Source organism: Microcaecilia unicolor, chromosome 6 (genome assembly GCF_901765095.1).
Source record: "Microcaecilia unicolor chromosome 6, aMicUni1.1, whole genome shotgun sequence".
Taxonomy (NCBI): Eukaryota; Metazoa; Chordata; class Amphibia; order Gymnophiona; family Siphonopidae; genus Microcaecilia; species Microcaecilia unicolor.
The window spans coordinates 169,398,988-169,415,734 of record NC_044036.1 but is presented as its reverse complement, the minus strand read 5'-3'; the positions used below and the strand labels follow the sequence as shown (position 1 = coordinate 169,415,734).

General features: G+C 40.1%; 1 protein-coding gene across 2 annotated transcripts in view; it reads left to right on the top strand.

Moving 5' to 3' along the window:
• Positions 1 to 16,747, top strand: part of ATG7 (autophagy related 7) — a 337,049-nt gene that overhangs the window by 148,149 nt on the left and 172,153 nt on the right. For both annotated transcript variants that reach the window (XM_030205749.1, XM_030205748.1), the window contains exon 18: positions 8,505 to 8,627. In XM_030205749.1, the coding sequence (XP_030061609.1) occupies positions 8,505 to 8,627 (123 nt within the window). The remainder of the gene's footprint in view (positions 1 to 8,504; positions 8,628 to 16,747) is intronic.

Below are 16,747 nucleotides of genomic sequence, written 5' to 3'. Positions count from 1 at the left end.
GTAACTCTTGAACAAGTAAAAGTGACAAAACGTTTACTTAAGTATAGTAACTAGTTACATTTACTTAGTTACTATACAACACTGCAAGGCAGTAGGAGAAATAATGGAATCAATGAGTGCATAGGAAAAAGAATAACCACTGAGAAAATTTAGTTGTCACTCATGTATAAAATGATTGATGGAACTTTACCTGGAATATTATTTTTCTGTTTTTGATACCACATCTTCAGATGGATATAGAGTAGAAAAAAATCGGAACAGGAATCCCAGGAAGAGGATGTGAGGTGAAATTGAAGGCAGTATACATTACTTAAATTCTGTTTATTCATTTTATATTTCTATTCTGCTTTACCAAAAGAAGCTTAAGGCAAAGTATTTTGATTTGTGTATCATATTCTCCTCTCCTGCAGAATGAGAATATATGTACCTGAGGCAGAAGCTCTTTTGTTCATCAAGCCACCAAAGGAGGGAGGAGAAATGTGTGATCCGGGGGGGGAAGGGGGGACCCAAGGTTTTACTGTGGGAAGGTAGGAGAAAGAAAGAAGGCTAAGAGAAGTTCTGCTTACATACATGCTGTGGATTTGGGTCTTGTTCCTGATGGAGAACCTGGTGTAGTCTACCAGTTGCTGTGTCCTGGTCAAATATGTTTGCATGCCATTTGTTGTAGAGCAAAGGATCTTGAAGTGAAGTTGTATGCTGGAATATTTCCATACACTGGGTGATAGATGCATATAAAAACTTCTCCATGAAGGTCATAGAAGCAGAAATAGTATCAGAGAATGCAAAATACCAGTAGTGTACCTGAATGTAACTCCCTTGAATTACAAGTGAAAGAGGGTGAGCTAAATCAGAATAAATTAAGTAACTAAAAGACTAGGTGCCTGCACCAGGGATCCATAGATATAAAATCTGAAGGGTAAAAGGAGCTGCAGTTTGAATCATACCTGGTTCTCAGGCCAATGCATTAACCGATAGGCTATTCATCCAGTCCAGTTCTACAAAGTTACCCTGTTTCTGTTAATATTTTTTGTTTCTATGTCTTTTTTACTCCACTGGTAATTGTTCTGCATATAGCCCCTGATTCTATCTACATAGTGCAACCGAAATTTCGCACGCAAATAGTCGTGTTCTGGATTTGCGCACGCAATTTAATTACTCAGCAAGCCAAAGCATTAGCATCATATCTATGTTAGTTGAGTGTTCTAATGCATGTTTAATAGGTATATCATTAGTATTATGCTAACATTGCATTATATCTCTGGTATCTGAATTTCAGTGCTGTTAAATATGTATATTTTTGATACTGTTTTATGGTAGTTCTATTAGGATTCAATTTACTGTTTTCAAGTTTACCTCGTTTCTTGTATTTATGTTTATACTTGGGTCATTTTGCTATTGTTATGCTGTTAACAAAATTGTAAGTCTTATGTTAAACTCTACCTGCTGCACACCGCTTTGGGTGAATCTCTTTGTAAAGGTGATTAGTAAAACCCAATAAATAAATCAGTGCTGATAATTGCCATTTAACAAGCAATTATTGATACTAATTATACTAGAATTTACATGCACAACTTGCTAGGTATGTTCTGTAAATTATAGTGTGCGCTGCCAAAAGGGGGTGTGGCTATGGGCATAGAATGGGCGGGCCGTGGGCATTCTGAAAATCTACACACATGGCTATAGAATACACCTGCTCTGCATCTAACTTAGGTACCTGGTATTTACAGCAAGTTTTAGAGCTAGGCATATTTTATAAACCATTTAGGTGTATTCTATAAACTGTGCTAAATCTAGATGCGGTTTACGGAATACTCCTAGGCGGAAATATATTTGGTGCTGATTTTTCAGGCGCCATATATAGAATCTTGTCTAGCTTCATTTCTTTTCTGCTAAAACATGAATCAGAGTGCAAAGAATTAGGGGGCCCTTTTACTAAGCCGCGTAGGTGCCTACGCGCACCCAATATGTGCCAAGTCGGAACTACCGCCCAGCTCCTGCATGGTCTGGGCGGTAATTTCATTTTTTACATGTGCTTACTACTTGCACTAGAAAATATATTGCGCTAACCAGGCAGTAATTAGCATTGTTTTCATGCTGATGATTATCACCCGGTTAACACGCGAGACCTTACTACTAAGTGAATGGGTGGTGGTAAGGTCTAAGGCCCATAATGGATGCGCAAGAATTTTCATTTTGCGGTATGCCCATTTTCTGCCCCCCCCCCCCCCCCCCCGAAAAAGGCCTTTTTTGCAGGTCCACTGAAAAATGGACCTGCACTCAATCCAATACAGGGGTCTACTTTTCGGCGCACCTTAGTAAAAGGACCCCTAGATAAATCAAGTTTGGGTAGAAAATTCTACTTTTCACAATGAGCAGCGTTATCAACTACATGCACAGACTTCTTCGAGCTAAACCGAGTTCAAATACATTCCTTAAAACAGAAGATAATGAAATGTCACTTTAATGTGGTTTTTAATTATTTATTATCTGTTACTATTTCCATGTGTTTAAACATCTTAAAATTTGTGTAAAATCTTTGATACTGTTCACATGATTTAGAAAATTAACATGCTGGCCATAACTTTGAATATTTAGCTCCATGAATTTAATGTGTAAAACAAACATAAATTGTAGTTATATAGTGCTTTCCTTGTAAACGGAAGTACAGCAAAATATTTTAGACTAACTCCATTAAACTCTATTTTATTCTCATTGATTGATAAAGGAAAAGGAGATTGTGAAGTAGTAGATGAAAATCTAGATGGATAGGGCTTGTTGTTAAATCCATAACAGATGTGCAACCACAGTATCATCTGGTCTCTTAATTCCTTTGTATTTTATATCGGGGTCTAGGATGCTGGGTGCTCATGCTGACTTGTACAATGTGATTCAATAAATATTCCATCTCTGCTGTCTCTGAGACCACATCTTATGGAAATCATCATGGTTCCCATATGGTTGAAGAGAGAGCCTACAATCTTCTAATCTTAAAACAAAAGTGCAGTATATATTGTGACTGAAACTATTTTGGGACTTTTTGCAGATAAAAAAAGCATTTTCAAAACATACTGTCAACAATCTTTTTATACAAAACATCTTTTATTTCTCAGTCAAATGGACTGAGTGGGTAAGTTGCATAGGCAACTGGCAAGCCATATCAATTCATAGGTATTTTCTTTCTTTCCTTCTTTTTTTCATTTTTCTGTTAAACAGGTTATTACACAAAGATATCTGCTCAGTCTGATTTTTTTTTCTCTCTTTCCTTACATATGGGGGGGTATGGTTAATAAGTATGACTAAAATTCAATAACTGTCTTTCAATAATTTCAGAAATGCAGTTAGGAGGCAATATGATGCTGATTGGCAGTAATCCTACAATTCTCTGAAACAGCAGTTCAAGATTAATATATTATGGCACGTTTTCAGAGCATCTAGTTACTTTTTGGGATGCAAGTGGCTAGATCAGCCATTTGATCATCTCAACAGCACTTTTCGTGCCATCTTATAGTCAAATATGTTTTGAAACTATTTGTTCAGCTATATATATAGATATACACACTTAAACAACCGTTATTTTTAATTATAAATCTTCAAATATCGCACTTAATAATTCACATTGTTCAATAAATCACTATTACAATCCTCATTTAAACCAACACTTCATGCTTACTACATTCTCACACTATCATTCTCACTAAACAAAACCATCTCTCGTACATAAAAACAGTTATACAAAACCTTTTCATTACATATCATCTCTACTATAATAAAAAGCACCTCCAACGTTCTGAAGCTGACTCCGTGGCTTCACTGAAGTGAAGGGTTCATACGGTTCGTCAGATTCATCAGTCTATCATCATCTCTCTCGGCCCCACCCTCGCGCCTCTGATAGGTCCGCCGCCCTCGACGTCATCACATTTTGATGTCCTCGACCCTGAAACTGGGTGGGTGGGAGGGCGGACCCTGAAACTGGGAGGGAGGGAGGAGGCCCCTGACACACACACTCATTCTCTCACACAGACACACACTCTCACACACAGACACACACTCTCTATCACACACACTCACGCATTCACTCTCTCGATCAAACACTCGCGCACACACACTCCGAGGAAAACCTTGCTGGCGCCCGTTTCATTTGTGTCAGAAACGGGCCTTTTTTCCTAGTATACTACATAAATCGTTATCAGAGATAACAGACAGTTACTTCGTAAATCGTTATCAAAGGTAGCCGTGGCAGTATATCTAAATATAACCATATCATTTCAGTAGGACTTTCATTTTTCTAATGTATATACTTAAATCTCTTTATCCTACACATACATATTCCTTTATATCAAGGAGTTCATATTGCCAACTGACAATATATAAGCCAATATGTTCCAGGAACTATATCAGAGAACTTTGTCAAAAGAAGTCCTCTCCACTCAATATTAAAGAGTGTGTGATTTCGAACAGCTGTTACAGATCCAAACTGTTTCACTTGATAAGCGATACTCTGTTCTTTTATATCCTTCTTATTATTGAGAGACCCGATCCTCTCTTCATCAGAAGATCATCACTTGTGCATAAGTTCCATCCAGCAGGTCATGTAAACTTCATAACACTGTAGTTCTCAACGGAAGTCGTTACTGGTTATACATTGTAGCGGTGCAGTTTCGACATGAAGACCCTACACGCACGTGTTTCGCTCCATAGAGCGTCTTCAGGGGTCAGATTCGACTATCGCTGGCTATTGGGTACTCGAAAACCAGTCACTCACGGGGCCGTCAAAAAAGACGCCCACACATCAACGGTGTTGGGGGGGGGGGGGGGTTTGCATTATTTTCCTCCTTTCATTTTTTTTTTTTACAATATTTGCACCAGCAAGTACTGCTAGGAAACAGGCAGCCATCTGATTTTTTTTTAAGGTTTTCTATTCCTAAGAGGGAATTCTTGCACTCCGTCCTTTTGGCAAAGAACAGTATTTTCCATTTGAGGTAGGTCTATTGAAAAATAAAAGTGCTCTGATAGAAAACCTCTTCTCTCTCCTTATAAATAAGACATATCTAACACTATCAAGTTCTGGCTTAAAGAGTGACACCTCTTACTTGATTCAGAGATGCCCTAGTAACTTTTATTTGTGTTTATTAATTTAGATTTTGCTCACACCTTTTCCAGTAGTAACTCAACTTCCCTATCCTACACTGACCCAAGAAAAAGGGAAGTGGTGTGGTGCTCCTCCCACCTAACAAATGGTATCTGGGAAGGACCTGCCCTTGTATTTCTGATGTTTAGTTGATACAAGCCCTGGGGTTACCACTTTTAAAACTGTTTCTTGTTCCAGTCTCCCTCCCCTTGTTTGCAAGAGCTGTTTAGATGAATTGTCCTTATTCATTGCTGACATTTCTCTTCTGCTGGGGACCTGTTGATTTTGGGAGATTTGAATATCCACACAGATCTCCCTATTTCATAGTTAGAGAAAGATTTTCTTTCTTTTTTAAATTAACTTGAGCACACACTGCTTTCTACTTTTCTGGATATGATCATTAATTGTACTAGTTGCAAGATAGCATTTAATTGTTGTAAACCACACTGAACCCTCAAGGGGATTTTAGCAGTATATAAGCCCTAGTTTGTAAAAAAGATATAATATCAGTACTTTCTGTGGTCTCAGGAAGGCCAAATAAGCAGATGTTGTTTCTCCTCATTCCATTAGATAGATCTTCTATGTCATACTGAAGCTCGTCAATCTTTGTGAAGCGACCTTGCAAGCTAATGAGTTGTTCATCATGATTTGAAAGCCTTTCCTTTGTAAGTTCTAACCTGGCATTATATTGAATAAGCTGAAGAGACATTGAGGCGAGATCCGATTTTAATTTTGGACGTTGTTTGAAAATTTTGTTGCATAAGATCTCGGGGAGATTTCAAATCCTCAGCTATGGAGTCCGTGTGGTTTGGCAGTAATGGCATCAATGAGATCTTTACTGGGGAGCTTAGTTCGCTTTTAAAGCGTTTGGATGCTAATTGATCCAGCGATGTGATCTCGGCTTTAGAGGATCTGTGTGACATGATATTGGTAAGGTATAACTACTAACCATTGTGGAGCTGGTCACGTGATTCCCCCCCCCCCCCCCCCCCCCATTATTTCCTATTCTTGGGCAGATCATTTTCTATTGAGCTACAGACTTAAGGCAGCATTCCTAGATCTTGCTCATACTTCTAAATTTAAGGTCACTTGGAAGCTTCATTTGTTAGATATCAGATCTTTTTGTTTGTGCAGCGCTGCGTATGCTTTGTAGCGCTATAGAAATGCTAAATAGTAGTAGTAGTAGTACTTTTGTCAATGATTTTAATTCCCTGAGACTGACCTGCTCATCTTCAACAAATAGAAACGGTTAGGGGCAAATCAGTGCACTGTTGCTTATTCTCAAAGGTTTATGTGCAGTAAAAGTATCACACCCTGCAAGGATGCCAACATTTTTGTGAAAAATATTAGAAATTTAATCTGCATTCTCTGGAAAGAGGGAGTCAGGATACTGGAAAGGTTTGCAAAATAGGAAGAAATTATCGTGAAGCCTTGTTACTGGAGGTTTAATGTGCAGTTGCATATCTCTATAAAGATGAATCTGTAGGGGTTCAGTACTCTAAAACCATTTCTTAACTTTTTTAAAAGACTTAATTGTACTATCAGACACCTTGTTTTTGACTGTGTATGCCTTCAATCATTTTGGACTGATGTCTGGTTCACTTTAACAGATATATTTCATTTCCATGGTCCTATGCTGTATAAATGTGTTGCTCAGAGACCAATGTTTTCGCTCTTCCTTAAGCCATAATGAATGCTTACTTATTAATACTTTGCTCACTTTAGCCTTTAAAGTAGGTTTTGGGCACTGGAAGACCCTGGATCAAGTCACATGTCAAGAGGTGTAATTTGGTATTTCAGACTGATAAATATGATACCTTTCTGGCTAAAAAGTCATGTCACTATATCACTTATAAGGAGAAGTGGTCTTTGTCAGTGGCATCGCGAGGGCAGTTGACACCCGGGGCGGGTCGCCGCTGCGCACCCCCCCCCCCCGGGTGCAGCGCGACACACCCTCCCCCCTCCGTAGCACAACACCCCCCCCCCCGCCCGCGAGAACATACCTGGAAGGCGGTGAGGGGTGGGTGGGAGGGCCAATCCGCCGAGAGCACGCCGCTGGGGGGGTGTCGGCGCCTCGCTGGTTCCTTGCTCTCTCTGCCTCGGAACAGGAAGTAACCTGTTCTGAGGCAGAGAGAGCAAGGAACCAGTGAGGCGCCGACACCCCCCAGCGGCGTGCACCCGGGGTGGACCACCCCACCGCCCCCCCTTCCTACGCCACTGGTATTTGTTATTGTCCTACTTTAGAGATGCTTGATGAGAAGTGTTTTTCTTTTTTCTTTTCTTCCTCTCCACTCTTTCTCTCTTCTGTCCTTTACATGATTTTTGCAATTTGTATGCTGTTGTACTGTTACACTGAATTGTCTTCTGTTGTTCTATTTTTAAATTTAATAAAAATACTACGACCGTAAAAGACTTAATTGTAAGACTATACAACACTGTTGGAAATATTCACCACTTATCCAGCCAAATCCTACTGTGTGCAAAAGAAAAAAAAATATGATGCAAATACCTCCAGTTGTAAATTCCATAGATGTTCAAGTGCAAGTGTTGAATTTGATTCAGTTGAGTGGTGAAACTTTAAGTAAAGGAATTCCCAAGTACAAATGTATAAATATTTGTGTCTAATGTTTTTTTTATTTTCAAGGGCCAAGGGCTGGCTAAAAGCAGCCTGTCTTCATGCTGCTGGCAATCCATGTAAAGTTTATAGGACCACGAGGGAGGGAAGGATGTCAGAACTACAGGGTTTCAGCAGGGGAAAGACAGACCAGGCTGGATGGAGTAGATACTGGACTGAATGAGGGACAACCAGTGGGGGGATGGAGAGGATAGAAGGAATAACCATCAGACTAGGTGAGGCACTGGCGAAGATGTCAGAGGCTGGGGATTTTGACTCCCTCCTTCACTTTTACCTCCCCTCAAGGTTGGCTTAACCATTGGAGTAGCTGAAGGAACTAGTTCAAGGCGCCAGCAATAAAGGGTATCTGAGTATTGGACTAATTATGCAAACCAGTATGATCAATACAACACAACAGTGCACTTCTATTCCTCATTTACCATATAAAAGTTCAATGCGGAGAAAAATAAGAGATCAGTGTAGCCTACTGAGAATATACAATAGAAGGTCAAAAAAGGGGGAGCAGTTAAGCAATTTTGCCCAGAATAATCCTATAACTGCATTCAGCTGTTAAGAAGAGAAGGCAAAGTCAACCAATACAGAGCGCAGTAAAGGTTTTTTGTTTGTTTTTTTTTGTAATTTTTATAAAATTCATAGATTATAATTGGGTGAGGCAGTAAGTAGCTTGGGCTATGTTGTTTGTGCTATGGAAGCCAGAAATATTATTGATTTATATTGCAATCTTGTTTTTCATCATTGCAGGTTATTGAGCATTATGAGCTAGAGGGATTTAAATTCCTGGCAAAAGTATTCAACTCGTCACATTCCTTTTTGGAAGACCTAACCGGGCTTACCTTGTTGCATCAGGAAACTCAAGCAGCTGAGGTAAGAAAACCTCTCATCTTTTCCTCATAGCCTCATCATGGCCTTGTCCCGTGAAAGAGGTAAACAAGTATTCTGATGCCACTAGCCACACAAGTTTGTTCCATTATTTGGGGTTTAATATGGGGATTCAAATTCTGTTATTTAAAGATGAAAACATAATTCTAAAACTGGGTGGGGCGCAAAACAATTATAATCTTCCTTTGTCTTATTTAAATGATGCCCCCTAGTGGTAGTACTGTCAGATTACTGCTAGAGCTCGTTGGCACCATTTTGGATGATGGTGCCAACCAGGGAAACAACCGAATAGAATCACTGCCTCTGGGTACCCACTAAATCACCAATTCAGACCCCTGGGTAAGGCTGTAGTGGAGGAATGATGTTTTCCTGTCAGGGTTCGGGATTGTTGTATCAAAGGTTTTGAGGGATGAGATTGCTTGATTGGGGGAGGGGTTCAACAGAAGTGATCCAGAGTTTTGGAGTGTGATTGGTATCAGGGGATCCGAGATTGTGATGTGGGGGATCAGATCTGGGGGTGGGGGGGTCTTGGAGTATGGGTCCTTGGCTATGGAGGGAAGAGATGTGGGTGAGAGAGGGGGTGCACCATCACGGTGGTTCTTTTTTATTTTTAGTTTCAGTGGGCACGCTTGCATTATATGTAGTGCCCATCATGTAGTAAATGCAGGGCATTCCTCCTGGATTTACCACACACCGGCTTTGCACTTAACGTACATTAAAGTATGCTATTAATGTGTGGTAACTATTGAAATTTAGTAAAAACACCTCTGAGTTGGGGAAATGACTGTTTTTGTTGTCTGTATAAATGGTTTACCTTTGGATACTGCTGTATAATTTCTCTCAGTGAATTTGCTGGGAAAATGACTGCTTCACTTTGGTCCTCCATGAAAGTGTAAAAATAACATAGAGTAAGTCAGAGATTGTAAGCCTAAAAAATTCAGCACTATAAGGTAACTGATAACATTCAGAAAAAAAAACTATGAAATTCAAACTCAGACTGACTTCATACCGTTTTCATAAGATTATAGTATATATTGATAATTACATCTTGTTTATCATGCAGTACTGTAATTTTGTGCTTTCTTTTTATTGTAAACACCGAAAAGGTTAGGGTTGGATAATTCAAATATATTTGAAGATTGAATTTGCATGTGAACTGAAACAAACCGAGGGCAATTTTCAAAATTATTTCTATTGTTCAATGGTGATTTTACAAATGGCAGTCTGAGAATTGCCTTCCTTCCATGCTGTTAAGTGTGCACTTTAGTTTGAAGGTGTTCACAGGGATTGGAAAATCGCATATATAGAGATTTGTTTTGAAGAAAGTCCACTGACACAAAAAAACGGATTAAATGTCCGTAGGTACTTTGTCACAGACACAAAAGAGAGGGTAAAACAGCATACAAAACAATACAGAAACAAAAAAGCAACACTGGGCCTTCAGGATTGAGATGATCAAAGTCTCTTGTTTATTAATTGACGGATAGACCCGACACGGGCCGTGTTTCGGCGCACTGGCGCCTGTCTCAGGGGTCAGCTGATCCTGATCAAAAATTGTAGGTGGTACTGTCACAGTGTAGCACCTTTGATATGGAATAGAGTCTCAATTGCTCCGAGAGTGTAATCAGCATGGACAACGCTGGCTGTTTTTTTTAGACTGACAGCGTTGTCCATGCTGATTACGCCGAAACACGGCCCGTGTCGGGTCTATCCGTCAATTAATAAACAAGAGACTTTGATCATCTCAATCCTGAAGGCCCAGTGTTGATTTTTTGTTTCCATAGGTACTTTGTACCTGCTACAGATTTCAAAGTGGAAATACACATGCTCTGCCTTCCTTCAGTTTTCCTTTTGTTCAAGATTCACTGTGAAGTGGTGTATTTAAGGTAACCTCCTCTTTTCAACAAGTTACAAGTGCACAAAAGAGACTAACCTTTCATGATGATATAATATGTGGCCATTTTTAGCTAAAAATTCTGATAACATGACCTAATTAAAAAGTAGCTTCCTTCTGATCATGTACCATTAAAAAAAAATTTATTTATAGGATTTTTAAATTTTACAAACCAAGCTATGTACAGAAAAATAATACAATATGAATTCCAAATAAAGGCATACTGTATAAAAGACAGGAAAAATATATTACATAGTAGATGACGGCAGAAAAAGACCTGCACGGTCCATCCAGTCTGCCCAACAAGATAAACTCACATGTGCTACTTTTTGTGTATATCTTACCTTGATTTGTACCTGTCCTTTTCAGGGCACAGACCGTATAAGTTTGCCCAGCACTATCCCCGCCTCCAAACCACCAGTCCCGCCTCCCACCACCGGCTCTGGCACAGACCGTGCAATTCTGCCCAGCACCATCTGCGTCTCCCGCCACCGGCTTTGCCACCCAATCTCGTCCAAGCTCTTTAGGATCCATTCCTTCTAAGCAGGATTCCTTTATGTTTATCCCACGCATGTGGGATTGATTACTCATGTCCACAATATAAATCTCAAAGAATTAACAGTAAGAAGAAATAAAAACAGTAATTGTAGTATTGTGGAAATATGACCTGAACAAAACATAGACCCATCAATTTAACTAGACAAGTCAAAATTTGACATCCTTCTTTCAATATCTAAGATGAAGTAGTAATGTGCCTGGTTGTCAGAAAGGTAGCTAAGTGAGTTGGATCAAAGAAAAGATCATGTACCATTTTAAGCTGTGACCAAGTTTACTGATGTGTAATTTCTTGACCTAAAACAGTATACCGGCTCCTAGTCAAAGACACTTGTCCATTTGGTAGGTAGATAATGCCAACCAGTGGAATATTCAGCAACACTAACCCAGCTAGTGGCACTGAATACACCCTCTGATCACTTGGCACTATCTTGCCGATACGTGAGTTCACCAGCCCGGAATAGCCATTGACAAGTTAATTTGCTTGAATGCAGCTATCCGGTCATTTATAGCGACATGTAACTGGTCAGCACCGCTGAAAATGACTGACTGGTTACTGCCAAAGTGGAAGACGGCTACATTGAGAGTGTTTCAGGGATGGAGTTTGGTTAGCTCCCAATATTCAGAGCTAAGCAGCCATGTTCATGATCCATGTTTATGATCCAGAATAACAATCAGTTGGTGTGACGTGTTACTGTCTCACATTAGTCAGTCACCAAGTGAAATGATGCATTGTGTAATGATCTCCTCTTTAAAGGGTCCTTTTTGCAAAGACATGCAAAAAAAAGTGGCCTGCACTACTTTTAGCTGGTGATTTTTTTCCCCCCACGCTCAGGCCACCTCTTAGCGCGTCTGCCAAAAAAGTTGAATTTCTATATACGGCAATAATGGCCAGGCGCTAAGTCCAAAATTAGCACCTGGCCATTTACCACGTGAGCCTTACCGCCTCCTATGTACTTGGTGGTAAGGGCTCACGTGGTAATCAGGCAGCTTGCAGCAATGTGGTCGCACTTATGATTACCACCCAAAAAGCTCCCCATGGTAGAAAATAGAAAATTATTTTCCAGAGCAGAAAACTGCGCACCAACTTCAGAACTACTGCCAGGCTCCTGCGCTACCCCGGCGGTAGGGCTGATTTGGAGTGTGCTATAGTGTTAATTACTTTGGATTGAAAAATGTTGTTGCCTTTTTTTCAATGTTTTGAGTTTCTTTCAAATAGTGGTAAAAATTTAGGGTTTCATGTGCTTGCTCTGTTCCCTTGATCTTTGATTTAGGCAATTAAAGATGCACATTTTCATAATTCTTAGAATCGACTGATACATTTTTTAAAATTGTATGCTGTATAGCAAGTTCTTGATCTTTGAGCATGTTAACTGTGAATAGTCTCTATTCTTTTGGGAACTCCCCAGAATTCTATATCTTGTTCTATACTATTTTAAGCATCTCTAGCTTAACATTTTCCTGCTGTGTTTAATAGATCCTTTGGGATGCTGTCTGTTCTTGCTGGCTTTCTGTGTATTTTAACCTTTGAATGCTACTGTTGTCCTTAAGTCTGGAGGGATGAAACAACTTCCTTGCCTCTAAACAGAGAACAAAATGAGAGTGAGAGAACAAAAATGCATAAAAAAAAACCTCACAGCGAGAAAGCAAAGCTACAGACTAAAGCAAATATAAAAATAGCAAATTAGGGTAGAAGCAGAGAAAAAAAAATAAAAATGGTGAGAAGTTGAAAGAGGAAAAGGGAGGATATTTTTCACATCCAAATAAATGGTTAGAATTGAAAATAAGTGAAAATTGTAAGAACAGCAGGGAAACTGAGAGCAAACAGCTTGCTTCTTTTATCACTGGCCTGTTGTAAAATGAAAGTAAAGTAGCATTAAAAATTGTAAAAAAGCTTTCAATGCAGCTAGCTCAAAGAAAGGTGAAATGCTACTTATTACTGCGTTTCACAAAATAAAGGGTTATGCTTAAACAGTAGGTGAAAATATCTTATGTAATGTAGTATGACTCTTGTATCCCGCAAACTCCCACTGAAGTGTTCAAAGCAGGTAACAAAAATAAAATATTACAATATAAAATTTAATTAATGATCAACCTGCTCAGGGGACAAAACGCTGGCCATCGGTGGCTGACCGCCAGTTGTCCCCTTCCTCTCAGTTAAGGTAACTGCAATTGCAGAGAGGAAATTTACGTAGAGAAGACAAAACTTCAGAGGGCAGCTAGGCCGTTGGGCATACGAACTACAGGTCGCCATCTTACCACTCTCCCAGTTCGGGACACTCTTTGTCTGGTTTCTCCTCAGATTCCTGTCTGATACGGGTAACCCTTCAGCATAGCCCTCTGAGTCATTGAAACACAGAAACCCCTCCACCACTACAAGGTGGTGTCCCTTCAGAGGGAAAGGAAATATAGGGCCCCTTTTACAAAGTGGCTTTAAGCCCAATGCGAGCTTACCACTCGTTAAAAAGGAAGTACCCGCCGGGCTACCGCAGCAGTCCAGTGGTAGTTTCCACCCCCAGCGCGAGTCTGAAAACACAGCCGATATGGCTTACCATCCATTGGGTTCTCATACCGGAATTGGTGAATTCCTTACGGTACTATGTAAGCCACATTGAGCCTGCAAATAGGTGGGAAAATGTGGGGTACAAGTGTAACAAATAAAATAAAACAGTTCACCAATTCAAGAGTATCAGTTTAAGTATCCTCTAGACACACTGAATATAGGCCTGATTTGAAAATGTATGACATTTATTTACATGTTTGTTTATTACATTTATACCCCACACTTTCCCACAAAAGCAGGTACAATGCGGCTTACATAGTAAACAGAATTACAATTGTTGAAGTCAGTAAGAAGAATATTACAAACTGTAGTGTAACATAGTTAGGTGTAATGAAGATAGGATAAAGAGACAGGGAGGGGTATGGTATAAGAAGGATGGGGAAGGGTGGTATTAAAGGCATGGTGTGTATTAAACTTTGACTATCTCATTTGGTCTAACAAGAAGCCAGACAGCAGACAGCTAGCCACACATTATAGTCTGCAGGGGTTAACCTACTACTGGTGATGGAAGGAATGTTATTTTAAAGACCAACAAAGTCAATGAAAGCACATGTGACTTACATGACCTTGGCTGCCTTAATTGTAGGGAGACGGGCAGGGTTTTTTTTTTTTTTACGACAGTTTTTTTTGGCATGCATGGCACCATTAACTTAATAAACTGCTACATGCTTTAGAAAGCAGTAATGGAAGCCCTGTCTGCAGCTGCTCTTCTGTCCATGAAAATGAGGTTTGATTATTGCCTTCCCCCCCCCCCACCCCACCCCCAGCAGGCAAAGTATAAGGTGCTCATGAGGCAGGTTTATATCAGGGGAGAAAGGAAAAAGACACTTGTGGTGTCTACCTAGATGCCTAAAGTTAAACACCATTTGTATGTTATACAATACTAGCACGCATGAGCATATATTGTACATATTCACATGGCTCTGCGATCTGTACATATTCTAGAACATATGTGCATAAATGCGAGGGGACATGTCTCCCACTTATGCACACAACTTAAGAATACTGTAAATTAGGCACATTCATGTCACACTTAAGTACCCCCATTTATACCTGCCATAGACCTGGCGTAGGTAGGCGCACCTAAAAACGAGCTCATTTCTGCCAGCGTAAGCTAGTGTTCTATAATGGAATCTGTGCACACAAATGTCATTATGGAATAAATGCTCCCTGTGCTGTATCTGGGTTAGAGATCGAGGCATATTTTCAAAGCACTTAGCCTTCCAAAGTTCTATAGGTTTCTACGGAACTTTGGAAGGCTAAGTGCTTTGAAAATAGGTTACCCCTAAATGTTTAACAAAAGTAAGAGCTAAAGAAAAACTTGAAAATGGGCTATCTAACTCCTGTTGAAGAAGGGGAGGCCACAGTCTGGGAGGTGCTCAGGGATCTACCCAGTAGCAGTCGAAAATGTCTAACTCAGCATCGGCAAGTCATCCATATTAGCTTGCTGTATGGAGGGTGGCAGAGGGGTCGGATGGTGGTTTTTGCTGAGTGGAGGCCTATGGCAGGATTTTTTCCCACCTTGTCGACATCTGAAAAACCGGTTCTGGAGGGAGTGAAAGGGACAAAGACACAACAGTTAGTTTGCTTGCAGTTAGCTCCTTGCTCTTCCATTCTCTCAGCTTTTTCCCTACTCATACTACCTGGCACAAGATGGCTGCTAAGCCAAGCTGTCTTCAGGTCAAGAGAATGAACAGGTAAAGGAGTTAGCCTTAGTCATGGCATAATGAAAATAAGTTGGTCATTGCAGGGACACAAAGAAAGTGATATTTTGAGTTATGATGAAAATAGACTTTCTGACCGTTGTTGAAAGAGACATTTTTAGAATGAACGACAGGTAGCAAAATGACAAGAAAGTGGTGGCTTTTGTAGCCAGGTTGAGCCTACTTCCCACCACAAGTTAACTCATGCAAGAAAGTCCACTCCTGCACTTTCATGGACTAAAGTGGCAACTTGTAACAGCCTTCTTGGGCAAACTGGATGGGCCATGCAGTTCTTTATCTGCCAGTCACAAACAGAAGGTAAATTGCTCTACTGAAAGGAAAGCGCCAAGCAGAAAAAAGTACAGCAATGGAACCTCTCGCAGATGGTGTGCAGAATTATTTTATTAAAAATTCTTCTAAAACAATGAGGAAGACCCTCATTGTTTTAGAAGAATTTTTAATAAACGTAATTCTGCACACCATGTGCGAGAGATTCCGTTGCTCTACTTTTTTCTGCTTGGTTCTTTATCTGCCATCATTTATTATGTTACTATGTTATGTAGAGCAATGCCTTTGTATCACCTGATCAGGAGGGTTATTTGACTGTTATTGAAATATGATTCAGTGGTGTATATAGCTTCAGTAGCTCAAGTCTGACACCAACCAACTCTGACACCCCATCTGCAGACAACCTTGCTAAATATTTTAATGAAAAAATTGTAAACCTATGCGAAACCCTACCTCAGAACAACAAGGACGTAGAAAACTTCATTAATGGTCAAGACCCTTCCCCGGGTGAATACCCTGCTGACCGAATATGGTCAAATTTCGCTCTCCTCAGTGCCGACACAGTTACCCAGGCGATTAAAAAATACTCCAACAGCCACTGTCAATTGGAAACCTGCCCCAGCTACCTAATACAATCTTCTCCCTACTGCTTCATAACAAATCTCGCAACCCACTTAAACTTCATGCTTCAGCAGGATATCTTCCCTAAAGAAAAAGGCAACATCCTGCTCACCCCAATACCAAAAGACACACAAGAAAAACCCAAACAACATTACCAATTACCGACCAGTAGCATCTATCCCATTAGTAGTCAAACTAATGGAAGGACTGGTGACAAACAACTTAATGACTACATAAACAAATTCACTATACTACATGAGTCACAATCAGGATTTCGACCCCTACACAGCACCGAAACAGTACTACTTACTCTCCTAACCAAATTCAAGCAGGAAATAGCAATAGGAAAGAGCATTCTCCTCCTCCAATTTTACATGTCAAGTGTGTTCGACATGGTTAAGCATAACATACTGCTAAGACTCCTTGATTACTTCGGAATCGGTGGTAGCACTCTCAATTGGATCAAGGGTTTTCTAACCAC